The 13,195-nt window shown below is 43.3% G+C and overlaps 1 protein-coding gene across 1 annotated transcript in view; it reads right to left on the bottom strand.

Moving 5' to 3' along the window:
• The window catches only part of RAMP3 (receptor activity modifying protein 3), a 228,183-nt gene that overhangs the window by 81,034 nt on the left and 133,954 nt on the right, over positions 1-13,195 (bottom strand). Inside the window, exon 2 of the mRNA XM_088445636.1 lies at positions 3,838-3,973. Within this exon, the coding sequence (XP_088301762.1) occupies positions 3,838-3,973 (136 nt within the window). The remainder of the gene's footprint in view (positions 1-3,837; positions 3,974-13,195) is intronic.

Here is a 13,195-nt window from a genome sequence, read left to right as displayed (position 1 = left end):
TACTCTGGAACAAATATACAAAGAAGCCTGCTTCTAGAATATGTAAGTTACAAAGCAGCCCTGTGAGTCTCTGCGCAACCTACTGTACTAAGTCTGTTTTACATGACATGTGCTTATTCTGATATAGGACAAACAACTGTAGACAGTTAGTTCTATTTCAACCTATTTAGGCCTAAGTAGAGCAGTTTGCTCTAGTCATCAGTGACTCATTCAATGATCAGTTACAAAACAAAATATATTCATTTATAACTATAATAAATTTCAAATTATTATAGCTATTTTCAATACTATACATAGTATAAAACGACTATTATTCAGTACCAAGTATATAATATATTTAAGTTTGGCAAATATTTCATATGGCATCATTTGGAAAGAGATTAATGATGTTTATTGTTGCTTCAGGTAAAGCTCTTTATATTTTATTTGTAAATGTAAGACATTTCATGATTTTCAAAGGTCATGATCAGTGGCGGATAAAAGCCCAGTAAAATCCACAACCACCAGTGCACTGGCTTTTTGGCAGTGGCTTCCCATTGGAAACGCTACCTGCCAATCACACACAGGACAGGCAGTCACAAGGGGAGGTGTTTTTTCTCCCTGAGACTGCCAGTCCAGACCGCGATTAGCAGAGACAGTGCTTTCAGTAGGTGGCCACTCCTTTGCCTTTCCGCCAGTCCTACCCGGCTTCTAGGGGTTGCAGGATGCAGTCCCTAGAAGCAGATGTTTGTGCTCATGCACCGCTCCCACTGTTGCCCGGTCTCCTCTACAGACTGCAGCTTGGGCAGCTCCCCTCATCCAAGAGATTGGAGCCATTGCTGGTCATGATTGTAACTTTGCTATCCTATTATTTGTCTATAGTTCCCATATTAAAATAACCAAAATGCAGGGAGACTATTTAAAATTATAACTCTCCAAATGTTGCTTTAGTTAAATTGGAATGACCCCAATATAGAGAGCTGAAAAAGCAGCCTCACTAGTTGCTGTATGGAGAGTTTCAGGAAATGCTCCCTTGGAAATTATGTTTTATGACTAATTTAACATTTAAATTGGATATCTTGAACTAAATTAAACGGGTGGTTTGAGATGCACAATCCCATCGCAGAACACAGCTCCACAAATGGTTACAGAATGTGTCTACACAGAAGAACCTCCTGAATGTGGAAAGTCTGCGTGCAGAGACGGTGCGAGGGTGCTCGGCGCTCCCCTGCAAACTATAAATTTATGCCATCCCTCTTATTTTCTATATACGGACAGTGCGCCGAAGGCTCGTTGTTCAAAAAAAAGTACCACCAATTCAAATTACACCACACAGTAGCACAATCTTACTCACATTACACATTGGACCTCATTCAGAGTCGGTCGTTGCGGCCGCACGGTCGTACGCCACCAATGTTCGCTAAACTGCGCATGCGTAAAGTTCGCAATGCGCGTGCGCAAAGTAGCTGCTACGATCAGAAATTTCTCTCTCCTTGAACACAGCCAGGTCCGTAGTTTGAGTGACAGAATGAGGCGTTTGTGGGTGGTAACAGGGGAAGGTGCTTGAAACGGGGGAGTGGAGATCCGAATGCAGGCATGCCTAATTATGCGAACGGCATTTTATGGGAGTGCATAATTAACAAAGTAGTGTCATGGCACACGTGACATGGGTGGTTTGTACACTGACCTGATCGTAGTGCTTAAGAGAGGGTATGGTCAACCTTAAGCTCTACGACCAGTTCCGATGGTTACCAATGGTCCGGCCTGGCGCTGTGGAGCAGCACTTCGGGAATCGGCGGAGAGGTAAGTATAATTACCTATGGGTACAGGGTGTGTGGTGTGGGCCCCCCTGGACCCAGGGGCCCGTGTGCACCGCACACCTTGCACCCGTTATAAAGATGCCTATGAGTCCAGTGGCATCACTACAGACCCTGCTCCCATCCCATGTTTGTCTTGTATTTCATATTTTCACTGAACCATTTGCCACATCTATTCCCATCATTTCCCCTGCTCACCTAATTCTTTTCATCTAACTTCCATTCCAGTGTCATCCATTTGTCTCATGTCTGCTTCCATTTATTATCTGCACCCTTCTTTTCTTCCTAATGTCCCAACTCTGTGGCACCCATCCTACAGTATGTCACTCCTCTACCCCTCACAAGTCCCCATGGCTCCTCTGTGCCCCTACCTCTTCAGCTGTCAGGACTACTAGAACACTACCAGTTTACAAGTCAGGGTAGGAGCCAATGACAAAACATAATGTGAAAGATATTGCTCTTTAAATCTATGGCTCTAGTATTTGTTGTACTGTATACTCACATAGACATACTTCAACATCATGCAATACATTTTGTTGGAGAAGTGTTAAGAAATGTATTACCGTATATACTTGAGTATAAGTCGACCCGAATATAAGCCGAGGTACCTACTTAGTGTTGACTCTAGCTCCGACGGCAGGCAGGGCGCCGGAGCTAAAGAGAGCAACCATGTGCACGCACCGAAGGCGCGCGTGTCCGAAAAGGGGGCGTGGTCATGAAAAGGGGGCATGTCTATAAGACGCGTCCCCTTTTCGTCATACTTAGGGGCGTGCCCGGCACTTACGGACACGCCGGGCAGCCCCCAAGCGCTGCAGAAAGGGAGAATAGATGCCGAGCACATGCACCCGGCATCTATTCTCCAGCGGTGACCGGGTCACGGCACATTTTTCCACCCGCGGGACACTGCGTCCCGTGGGTGAGGACGGCACCCGCAGGCTGTGAGGGAAGGGCGCTTTTTGCCCTCCTCCTGGAGGGCAGGGTGCTTTTTGCCCTCCAGAAGGAGGGCAGGGTGCCGCGCCCCGCTAAAACAGCCTAGTGGGAACGCTACCTACTTTTAGCTCCGGCGTTTGTGTGTTTGTGCTGTGTAGCGCTGACCGAACTCCGTCCGGTCAGCGCTACACACTTCACTCGAGTATAAGCCGAGGGGGTGCTTTTTCAGCACAAAAAATGTGCTGAAAAACTCGGCTTATACTCGAGTATATACGGTAACTTTGTATTGATATTTTATTATATTTTAGATCTCATTTATTAATGTATCCTCCTCTCTGGCATTTTACATTAGTCATTTTAAACCACCTGATTTATTTGTTATAATATCATTAAAGATACCAACATGAATACTAAATAAAAAACAAAATTAAAGGGAGATTGTTTACTAATACTAAAATAGACACAGGGCCTGATTCAGACCCACTCGCGAGCGCTCGCAAGTGGGTCGATGGTGCCCTAGTGCACATGTGCATGACGGAGGGAGCTCTGTCGTGTGCATGCGCGAGACCCGAATAGCGACGGCCAGGCCGTCGCTATGGGTCTAGCACCAAAGGGGGCGTGCTGTCGATGGTGAGTGACAGCACGCCCCCTTTGGTGGGCATGCCGGGGGCGTGGCTGCCCAGATGGAGGCGTTCCCATGGGAACGCCTACTGTCTGGGTCCGGCCCCACTGACATCTCTATTGATGTCAGTGGGAGTGCTTTTGGCTCTGATAGAGCCAAAAGCACTCCTGGGCTTGCGGCAGCGAGACCCATCGCGACCATCTTTTTGGCCGCTCGCATAAGCTGTGGGTGGTCACCCACAGCTATGTGAGCGGCCAGGAGGCCGCTCCAATAATAGGTAGGAGGGCCCTGATTCAGAGCGAGCGCTCTTGTCAGAGAGTCCGGCTCTGAATCAGGCCGACTGACCGATTCAAGTGATATTAACAAATTTGGATGTGGGTAAGATAAAATAATAATAATAATCATAATACAGTAATAATAATTATAATAATATATGCAACATATTGCTATAATATTAAATAGTTTTTATGCTAAAAGTATTTGACTTACTTGATGAATTCAGTCAGGTTGCACCACTGGTCTTGATGCACGGTATTCATCATGATTTCAAAATGTTGCCCGCATTCAGGTAATTTTTCCATCATAAAAGTTTCATTGCACTTGCGTGCAGGTTGTTGGTATTCACCTATATATATTGTTACAAGATGAAATTTTAATCAGCATCTTTTAAACTATTTAATAACATATTAACAAATTTTACAAACTTACTCTCTAAAAATTAAATATTAATTACATATTTTTCTGCAATGTATAAACAGAATTTATATTCAAAATTCAAATAAATGCATAATGTATAGAAATTTACAGTTGATTACTTATAAAATTGGTTATAGGATGGTACTCTTAACTAAACACTGGTCCAGTCATCCATATGCTTTTTTTCCCCATTTTTCTTTTGCATAATTGATTTTCACTCTTAACACAATGCTTACTGCAGTTATTGAACCTGAAAATACAACAGAGTCTAACTGTTTTAAGCTTCAACTTATCCCCCCAAAAAAGCAAAATATTAAATTAAAGCCTGCATCGATTTTTCTTTTCAGTAATGCTTTATCCAGTTTTGAAAATGCCCTAACCAGTACAACTAACTAAATGCGGTGACGCGCGGCTAGGTCAATGGCTGGGAAGGCTCACATGGAGATGGGTCTAAGTGTTAGGAGCCTACCTCACCCCCTCCTCATTGTCAGAGGTGTAGCATGTGGCCAGGGTGCCCGGAGCACAAGTGTGCTACCTCCCTCCCCACACATACATAAGGCAGGGTCAAACATTCATACATACATAGACACACACATACAGGCAGGGTCACATACATACATATATAACACACAGATATACAGACATACATACACATGCAGGCAGGGTCACACATTCATACATAAATGGACACATGCATACAGGCAGTGTCACATACATACATACATACACACACACACATACATACATACACACACACACACATATACAGGCAGGAAGGGTCACTCATACAGTACATACACACATACATACATACAGGCAGGAAGGGTCACACATACATACACACATACAGACAGGAAGGGTCACACATACATACACACATACAGTACATACAGGCAGGAAGGGTCGCACATACAGTACATACAGGCAGGAAGGGTCGCACATACAGTACATACAGGCAGGAAGGGTCACACATACATACAGTACATACAGGCAGGAAGGGTCACACATACACACATACAGACAGGAAGGGTCACACATACACACATACAGTACATACAGGCAGGAAGGGTCACACATGCATACAGTACATACAGACAGGAATGGTCACACATATACACATACAGTACATACCGGAGGAAGGGTCACACATACAGTACATACAGGCAGGAAGGGTCACATATACATAGAGTACATACAGACAGGAAGGGTCACACATACACACATACAGTACATACAGACAGGAAGGGCAGAGTTGCCGGCTTGTAGCTCCCTCCTTCCGGGAGGGAGCTGTCGGGTATCCTCAGTAGGGGGGCGTGTCCCATCAAAAGGGGGCGTGACCCGGACCTTTACTAGTCAATGGGGGCGGGGCATGGGCGTGAAAACGCAATCGCGTCATCGCGGCCCCGCTTCCTCTTCACAATGCCAAGATAAATGGCAGTGTGAAGCAGGAGGCGGGGCCATGATGACACAAATCACGTCATCAGGCCCCCCGCTGCCGGGGGTAATACTGTATTCGCGGGGGGAGCCAGATGGATCACCGGGGACCGGGAGACTTACCTACCTTTCTGGGGGGCCGGGAGCGGCACCCGATTTTCGGGAGTCTCCCGACCAAATCGGGAGGGTAGGTAAGTATGAGGAAGGGTCACACACACATACAGTACATACAGGCAGGGAGGGTCACACATAAACACATACAGTACATACAGGCAGGAAGGGTCACACATACAGTACATACAGGCAGGGAGGGTCACACATACACACATACAGTACATACAGGCAAGGAGGATGATAGACATAACTACTGGGGTATAACCTCTCTTACCTTAATGTGGATCCTGCAGCTTCTTCCTCGACATGCTGCTGTAGCCCTACCCCCAGCTGGGGTTAGATGAACATGTGCTGAGCTCCACCAATCAGGGCTCAGCACAAGCTCCTCTAGTGACCAGGAGTCTGTCACTAGAGTGGGAAGGCAGGACAGGACGCTGCTGTTGTTGCTGCGGACCCGGCACAGGTTGTCAGCTAATTGACAGCTGCTCCGGAGTCCGACTGCAGGGCACCCTCTGGTAAGTAAGGCGCCTGGAGCTCACGCTCCAGAGGAACTGCCCTCCCTATGCCCCTGCTCACTGTAACTCTCCTCTCGCTACACTAAGCTTCAGTGTCCATTGATTCTCCTACCTGCATCACTGTGTCTTCTCTTGCTGCTGACTGAGTTCTGATCTCTGCTAAACACTGCTGTGCACTTCCTGGTCACATGACACATCCAAGTTGTCCATCAGTACTCAAGGCACGCACCCCCATACTGAGAGGCACTGCCCATGGTGTAGCCCCACCCCCAGGACTGCAAGCAGTGTCTGACATACAGAAGTGAGGCTAAAGGTGCCCACACACATAACGATGTCCTCACGATACGATTTTATGGCCAATTTCCTCATGAACTTTCACGGGAGCTCCCTTGCCGTCATGATCATGATTTGGAGTTAAAAATGTCTAATCTGACTAAAGATCTATCTTGGAGCCAATGCATTGTATCCCAGATTGGCTAATCTGCCCTGCAGCATGGCAGATCAGAAGATGCTATGTACAACGAGCGGGGCCCCGCATCGGCATCATACTCGTGAGTATAAACTCATGATTTGTACTTTTTTTACCCGATTCGTCATCACGAAATCAGCCAGATCGTGTAAAATGTCGCTATATGTGTGGGCACCTTAAGCTTTTCCTGCTTTATCAGTCCCAGGGAGCTCCACAAAGCTGGTGAGTGTTAACTATAAAAATGATTACAATAAACAAAGAAGGTGTTTATAAGTTATAAATATATTCTTGTTAATATTCTTATAATTTTTATATGAAATCTCCGGAGTATGGGAAGGCAATACCTCCCCTGCCTACCCTTACTACACATCCCTGGGTAAATGTAATAGAGTCAGAGTTTTTGGGGTGGTATGGACTCACATCATATCGCAGCGAGTATGATGCGAGTTTGTTCTAAAATTTGCAGTATGTAATAGCCTGCGAGTTGGAAGGTGTGAGTTTATCTGAAATGTGAGTTAATGTGAGCTTTATACTATAGTTACTGCGGGAAACCTAGCAAATGTAATGTGAGTTCATTACAAGGTGCAAGTTAGCCAATATAACTATTTGTTGAAGCGTGTTTAGCAGAAGCCTGCCAGATCAGTTATCTGTGTGTTAACTTAAAAGGGAATGATAGTGTTTAAAAAAAAAATTACTTGGGGTCCATCACAGTTGTACTACTGGGCCCCAGTATGCCGGCTCCAGCATGTTGGCACTTGGAGATCTGCAATTGCCGAAATATTGAACAAATTACATGACACAAAGACACCGAATGTGGTATTTTTCTATTACATTGTAATTAAAAGAATATAAAGTAAATTAGCAGATGGATAAATACCACAAAAATAGAATTCATTGAACCCCATGCATGCTACATATCTAAATCAGCAATAAAATTTGGAGCATGAATATTGTATTTGTATCCTTTTTCTGAAGGTCAGGAAGAGGAACTGGACAATTAACTATAGCAGGACATCACTAAAATGGCATTAAAAGGAGATGTTATAATCATGGGAGATTTTAATCTACCCAATATAAACTGGGAGGTTTTTCTCTGGCAAGTTCCACTAGAAGTATGGACATTCTGAATTCATTGCAGGGAGCCTCCCTTCAGCAGGGTGAGAGAGACGCAATATTAGGCTTAATACTTACAAATGGAGACAGAATATCTGATTTAAAAGTGGGTGAAAACCTGGGATCCAGTGATCATTAAGCAGTATGGTTCAGAATAAAGACAGATACTGACTCACCCCATACAAAAACAAAGGTGTTAGATTTTAGGAAGGCTGATTTTGCAGGGATGGGAAGATGTGTAAGTGAATCTTTGGCAGAGTGGAGGAACTTGAAAGGAATGTAAGAGAGGTGGGAAAATTTTAAAAGTGCCATATTAAAGGTAACGGACCTTTGTATCAAAAGGGTTAGGAAAACCACAAGAAAAAGGAAGCCAGTGTGGTTTGGGAAAGAGGTAGCAAGTATTGTGAAAGCAAAAAAGATGGCCTTTAGGAAATACAAGCAGAAGCAAAATAATGAAGACAAAGAGGTGTATCTTTTAAAGCAGAAGGAGGCTAAGAAAGTAATCAGATGCGCAAAGGCAAAAGCTGATGAGAAAATGGCACTGTCAGTGGGTAAAGGGGGCAAAACTTTTTTTAAGTATATAAGCGAAAAGAGAAAAATAAAAGGTGCATTAAAAGACTAAAGACAGGAAGAGGGAGTCTTGTAGAGGGAGACAATGTAATAGCTGATCATCTTAATATTTATTTTTGTTCAGTATTCACTACTGAAAGAGAGGGCAAGGGGCCACAGTTAACTTGCAGGTGTAATCAGAAAAATGAAGTAAGAACAAGAACATTACAGAGGAGAAGAACCTAACAGAACTCTCAAAACTGAAAGTGGATAAATCATTGGGGCCAGATGGGATACATCTAAGGATACTAATAGAGCTTAAAGGGGTGCTGGGAACACCATTAACAGAATTATTCAACCAGTCACTAGCTATTGGACTAATTCCAAAGGACTGGAAAAGAGCAAATGTTGTCCCACTGCACAAAAGTGGAAGCAAGGAAGAGGCAAGCAACTACAAACCAGTGAGCCTTACATCAGTAGTAGTAAAAATGATGGAAACACTGTTAAAAGGAAATAGTATATTATCTCCAATCCAACAATTTGCAGGATCCCAAACAGCATGGATTTACTGGGGGGAGAACATGTCAAACAAATCTAATTGACTTTTTTGACTGGGTGACTAAGGAAATAGATAAAGAGGGGGCCATAGATATAGCTTATCTAGACTTTAGTAAGGCTTTTGACACTGCTCCACATCTCAGACTGTTAAATAAACTGGAAAGCATGGGATTGGATACAAAGATAGTTGAATGGATAAGATAATAGCTGCAGGATAGGAAACAGAGAGTTGTAGTAAACGGAGTGCAGTCTCAAGAGGGAAATGTTACCAGTGGAGTACCTCAGGGATCTGTACTTGGACTAGTGCTTTTTAATATCTTTATTTGTGACATTGCAAATGGTATTGAAGGGAAATTATGCCTTTTTGCAGATGACACAAAGGTATGCAACAGGGTAGACACACCAAGAGCAGTAAAACAAATGATTGATGATCTAGGTACAGTACACTAGAGGAATGGTCAAGAACGTGGCAACTACAGTATAATTTAAAAAAATGCAAGATCATGCACTTGGGTCTCAAAAATCCAAAGGCTAAATATAGTATTAAAGGCACTATTCTGGAAACTACTGAAGAGGAAAGGGATCTAGGAGTCACTATTTCAGGTGACTTAAAGGCAAGCAAACATTGTAACAAAGCAACGAGGAAGGTAAGTCAGATGCTTGGTTGCATAGGGAGAGGAAACAGTAGCAGAAAGAAAGAAGTGATAATACCACTGTATAGGTCAACGGTTTTCAAATGGTGTGCCACGGCATACTAGTGTGCCATGGGCAGTTGTGAAATGTGCCATGGCGGCGGTCAGAGCCGCCAGGCACATTATACAGTACTGTGTGGTCTGAGCTGCCACTGAGTTCCTCTGGGAGGCTCAGGTACGCCCGGGCCATCACCTGCCTAGAAGTGGTGGCGTAACATCACAGGTCACGCACGCCATGTTGCCTCCTGCAAGCCCGCCCGCCTGCACTAGTGACCTAGCTGGCACTTCCTGCCCGTGCCAGTGACATAGCCATCGCTTCCTGCCCACCCCGTGCCAGTGACAGAGCCAGCGCTTCCTGCACACCCCGCACCAGTGACAGATCCATCGCTTCCTGCCTACCCTGTGCCAGTGACAGAGCCAGCGCCTCCTGCCCGTCCCGTGCCAGTGACAGAGCCAGCGCTTCCAGCCTTGGGGAGGTGAGACAATATGCTTTTTTTTCAGTTTAGGAGCAATGTGTGTTTTTCTCTGTGGGAAACAATGTGATTGCTTTATTTCCGTGGGGGCCAATGTGATTGCTTTATTTCTGTGGGGGCCAATGTGATTGCTTTATTTCTGTGGGGGCCAATGGGATTGCTTTATTTCTGTGGGGGACAATGTTATTGCTTTATTTCTGTGGGGGCCAATGTTATTGCTTTATTTCTGTGGGGGCCAATGTGATTGCTTTATTTCTGTGGGAGCCAATGTGATTGCTTTATTTTTGTGGGGGCCCTAAAATGTGATTGTTTTATACCTGCAGGGGCCAATGTAGTATGTTTTATTCCTGTGGGGGCTAATGTAGTGTGTTTCATTCCTGCAGGGACCAATGTAGTGTGTGTTTTCATAAGTCGCGCACGCCAAATCACCGGATGGTGTGTCTTGGCAATTTTAAAATCTTGTGTAGTGTGCCTTGATTTAAAAAAGGTTGAAAATCACTGGTATAGGTCATTGGTATGTCCTCATCTCAAATACTGTGTTCAGTTCTGGAGGCCATATCTCCAGAAGAATATTAATACATTAGAGACTGTACAAAGAAGGGCAACTAAAATGGTGCAAGGTCTGTACCACAAAACATACCAGGAAAGACTAAAAGATCTTAATATGTATAGTTTGGAGCAGAGAAGGGAAAGGGGGACATGATAGAAACTTTCAAATATATAAAGGGTTTTAACAAGGTAAAGGAAGGAGACATTCTTCAAAGAAAGAGAAGTATTAAAACAAGAGGACATGCCCTGAAACTGGAGGGTGGTAGGTTCAGGGGAAATATGAGGAAAAATTACTTCACAGAAAGGGTAGTGGACAAGTGGAATAGCCTCCCATCACAGGTGGTAGAGGCTAAGACAGTAGAGCAACTTAAACATGCATGGGATAGACATAAGGATATCCTTCAGAAGAAGTAAGGATCAATAAGGATTGAGGTAACAATATGTTTAAAAAAAATGGGGCAGACTAGATGGGCCAAGTGGTTCTTATCTGCCGTCAAACTCTATGTTTCTATTTTTCTAATATGTCCTATAAATAATCACCACAATGTTTGCTTTAATGGATTATTAATGTATCAAGATCTGAGTAGTTTTATGAGGTTCATGAGCCCGGGATCTAGTCACATTGTCGACAGTTACAACAACAACATTCATAAAGTCGACACCACAATGTCAACATTAGAATCTCAACATGGTTCAACATCTTGACAGGCACCCTGTCGACATGTTCACGGTGTCAACATTGGAAACATCAACAAGTAAAATGTCATCATTCTCAGAATGCAGATGGTAAGGGCTAGGCCGGGGGGGGATTGGGGTTATGCTGCAGGAAGAGGTTAGGGTTAAGCTACAAGGGGAGGTTAGGTTGGTATCTACATTAAAGGTTAACAGTGTCTAAATAAACACTCAATAAGTCGACACCAGATGGTCTACAGGCAATAGGTCAGCCAGGAACAAATGGTCAACAGTGTAAAAGGTCGACAGGGACATATGGTCGACACACAAATGGTCAACACAAAAATCTGGTCAACATTTTATTGTTTTTTCAACATTTTTAAGGTTAGGGTATGGGTTAGGCACTTGGGGGATGGTTAGGCACAAGGGGGGGTTAGAGTTAGGCACTAGGGTGTGGGTTAGGCACTAGGGGGTGGGTTAGGGTTAGGCACTAGGGGAAGGGTTAGGCACTTGGGGGAGGGTTAGGTTGAAGATTAGGCTAAAATTACAAAAAATAATGTGTTGACCTTTATGTGTCGACCATATGTGTGTTGCCCATTTGTCCCTGTCGACCTTTTGTACCTATCAACCATTTGCACTGTCATCCATATGTGTGTGAATATTTGGTCCCTGTTTATCTATTGTCGGTCAACCATCTGTTTTGTCAATATATTGAGTGTCTGTAATACACTGTTAATCTTCTTTACCACATCATTAGGGTGTGGCATTAGGCGAAGGGTTAAGGGGAGGGATTAGGGTTAGGGATAGAATACTCACCCAAACCACCGCTCTGTCAGACATCTGGTCTGGAAGTGACGGTCACATGACCCCAGGACCCAGAAGCCATGCTGAAGTTGCTGCAGCTGTTGTGACCAGGTAAGTGAACTGGTCCCGTGTAGATATGATGAATGTCAACATTGTCATTGTCGATAATCTAACAATGTTTACATTCTCTTGTCAACTTAATGCATGTCAACATGATACATGTAGACCTAACAAACCACAACTTCAATCAGTTTTCAAACATAAATGTAGTTGCCTCCATGTCATAATTTTGTGACATGGAGGCAATTAAATGATATGTCTTAACCCACAAATTTGCTGTATAAGTGTAGTGCAGCTTATCCAAAAATATTCTCTCTGTAATTAATATTGGATAAGCAAAAGTGGCACAAATCAGTAATTTATTGTTTTTCCAGAAGAAAATTATTATTTTTAAAAAACATTTCCAACACTTTGCTGGCTTCGTCCTGCCCCCCAGGCCTACTTACAATAGCACCTACTGTAACGTTTAAAAACATTGAAGTACAATATGTGTTGTCTTTTTTTAGACTCATGAGACAACCTTTTTCACATAAGACATCTCAAGGGAACAAATTGCTTAAGTCTTTGTGAATAAGGAAAGGGTGGTTAATACTTTAGACAGGAAGGGAGAGTCATGGAATAGAAAAAAGATTGAATTATTGTGTTAGGCTGGAAAATTTTGCTTTTTCAAACACAATTAAAATAGTAATAATTAATATTGTGAAATCATATGTGCAGTATAGACTATTACTATTTATATTATTTATTAACATTTATATTATATTATACCACCCATATACCACCCATATTTCAGTAAATAAATTACTGGTCTGCATTTTGTTGTCTAAAATGTTAATAGAAAAAATTTAAAATACTGAAATGCTTTGAAATGAATCTTGCTGAATCACTTCATACTAGAAATTAGCAGTTCAGGTTGTACAAAACAAAATATACCCAAGTGGGTTCCAAGTGAATCTGAGTCCCGGCTTGGGATCTTCTCGCCAGGCTCAGATCCCAGAATGAGGCAAAACATAATTTTCCTGTTCCAAGGTTTTGATTGCATATAAAAGTCCCTCCCTATTGATCAGGCCACATTTCACACAGAAGAGCGGAGGAAGAGGGTGTGGGATTGTGGGCTGTAGCACTGCAAAAAAAAAACACCATTAGTAG

Source organism: Taudactylus pleione, unplaced genomic scaffold (assembly GCF_031769625.1).
Source record: "Taudactylus pleione unplaced genomic scaffold, aTauple2 ptg000386l, whole genome shotgun sequence".
Lineage (NCBI taxonomy): Eukaryota > Metazoa > Chordata > Amphibia > Anura > Myobatrachidae > Taudactylus > Taudactylus pleione.
This window is presented reverse-complemented; position numbering and strand designations above follow the sequence as displayed.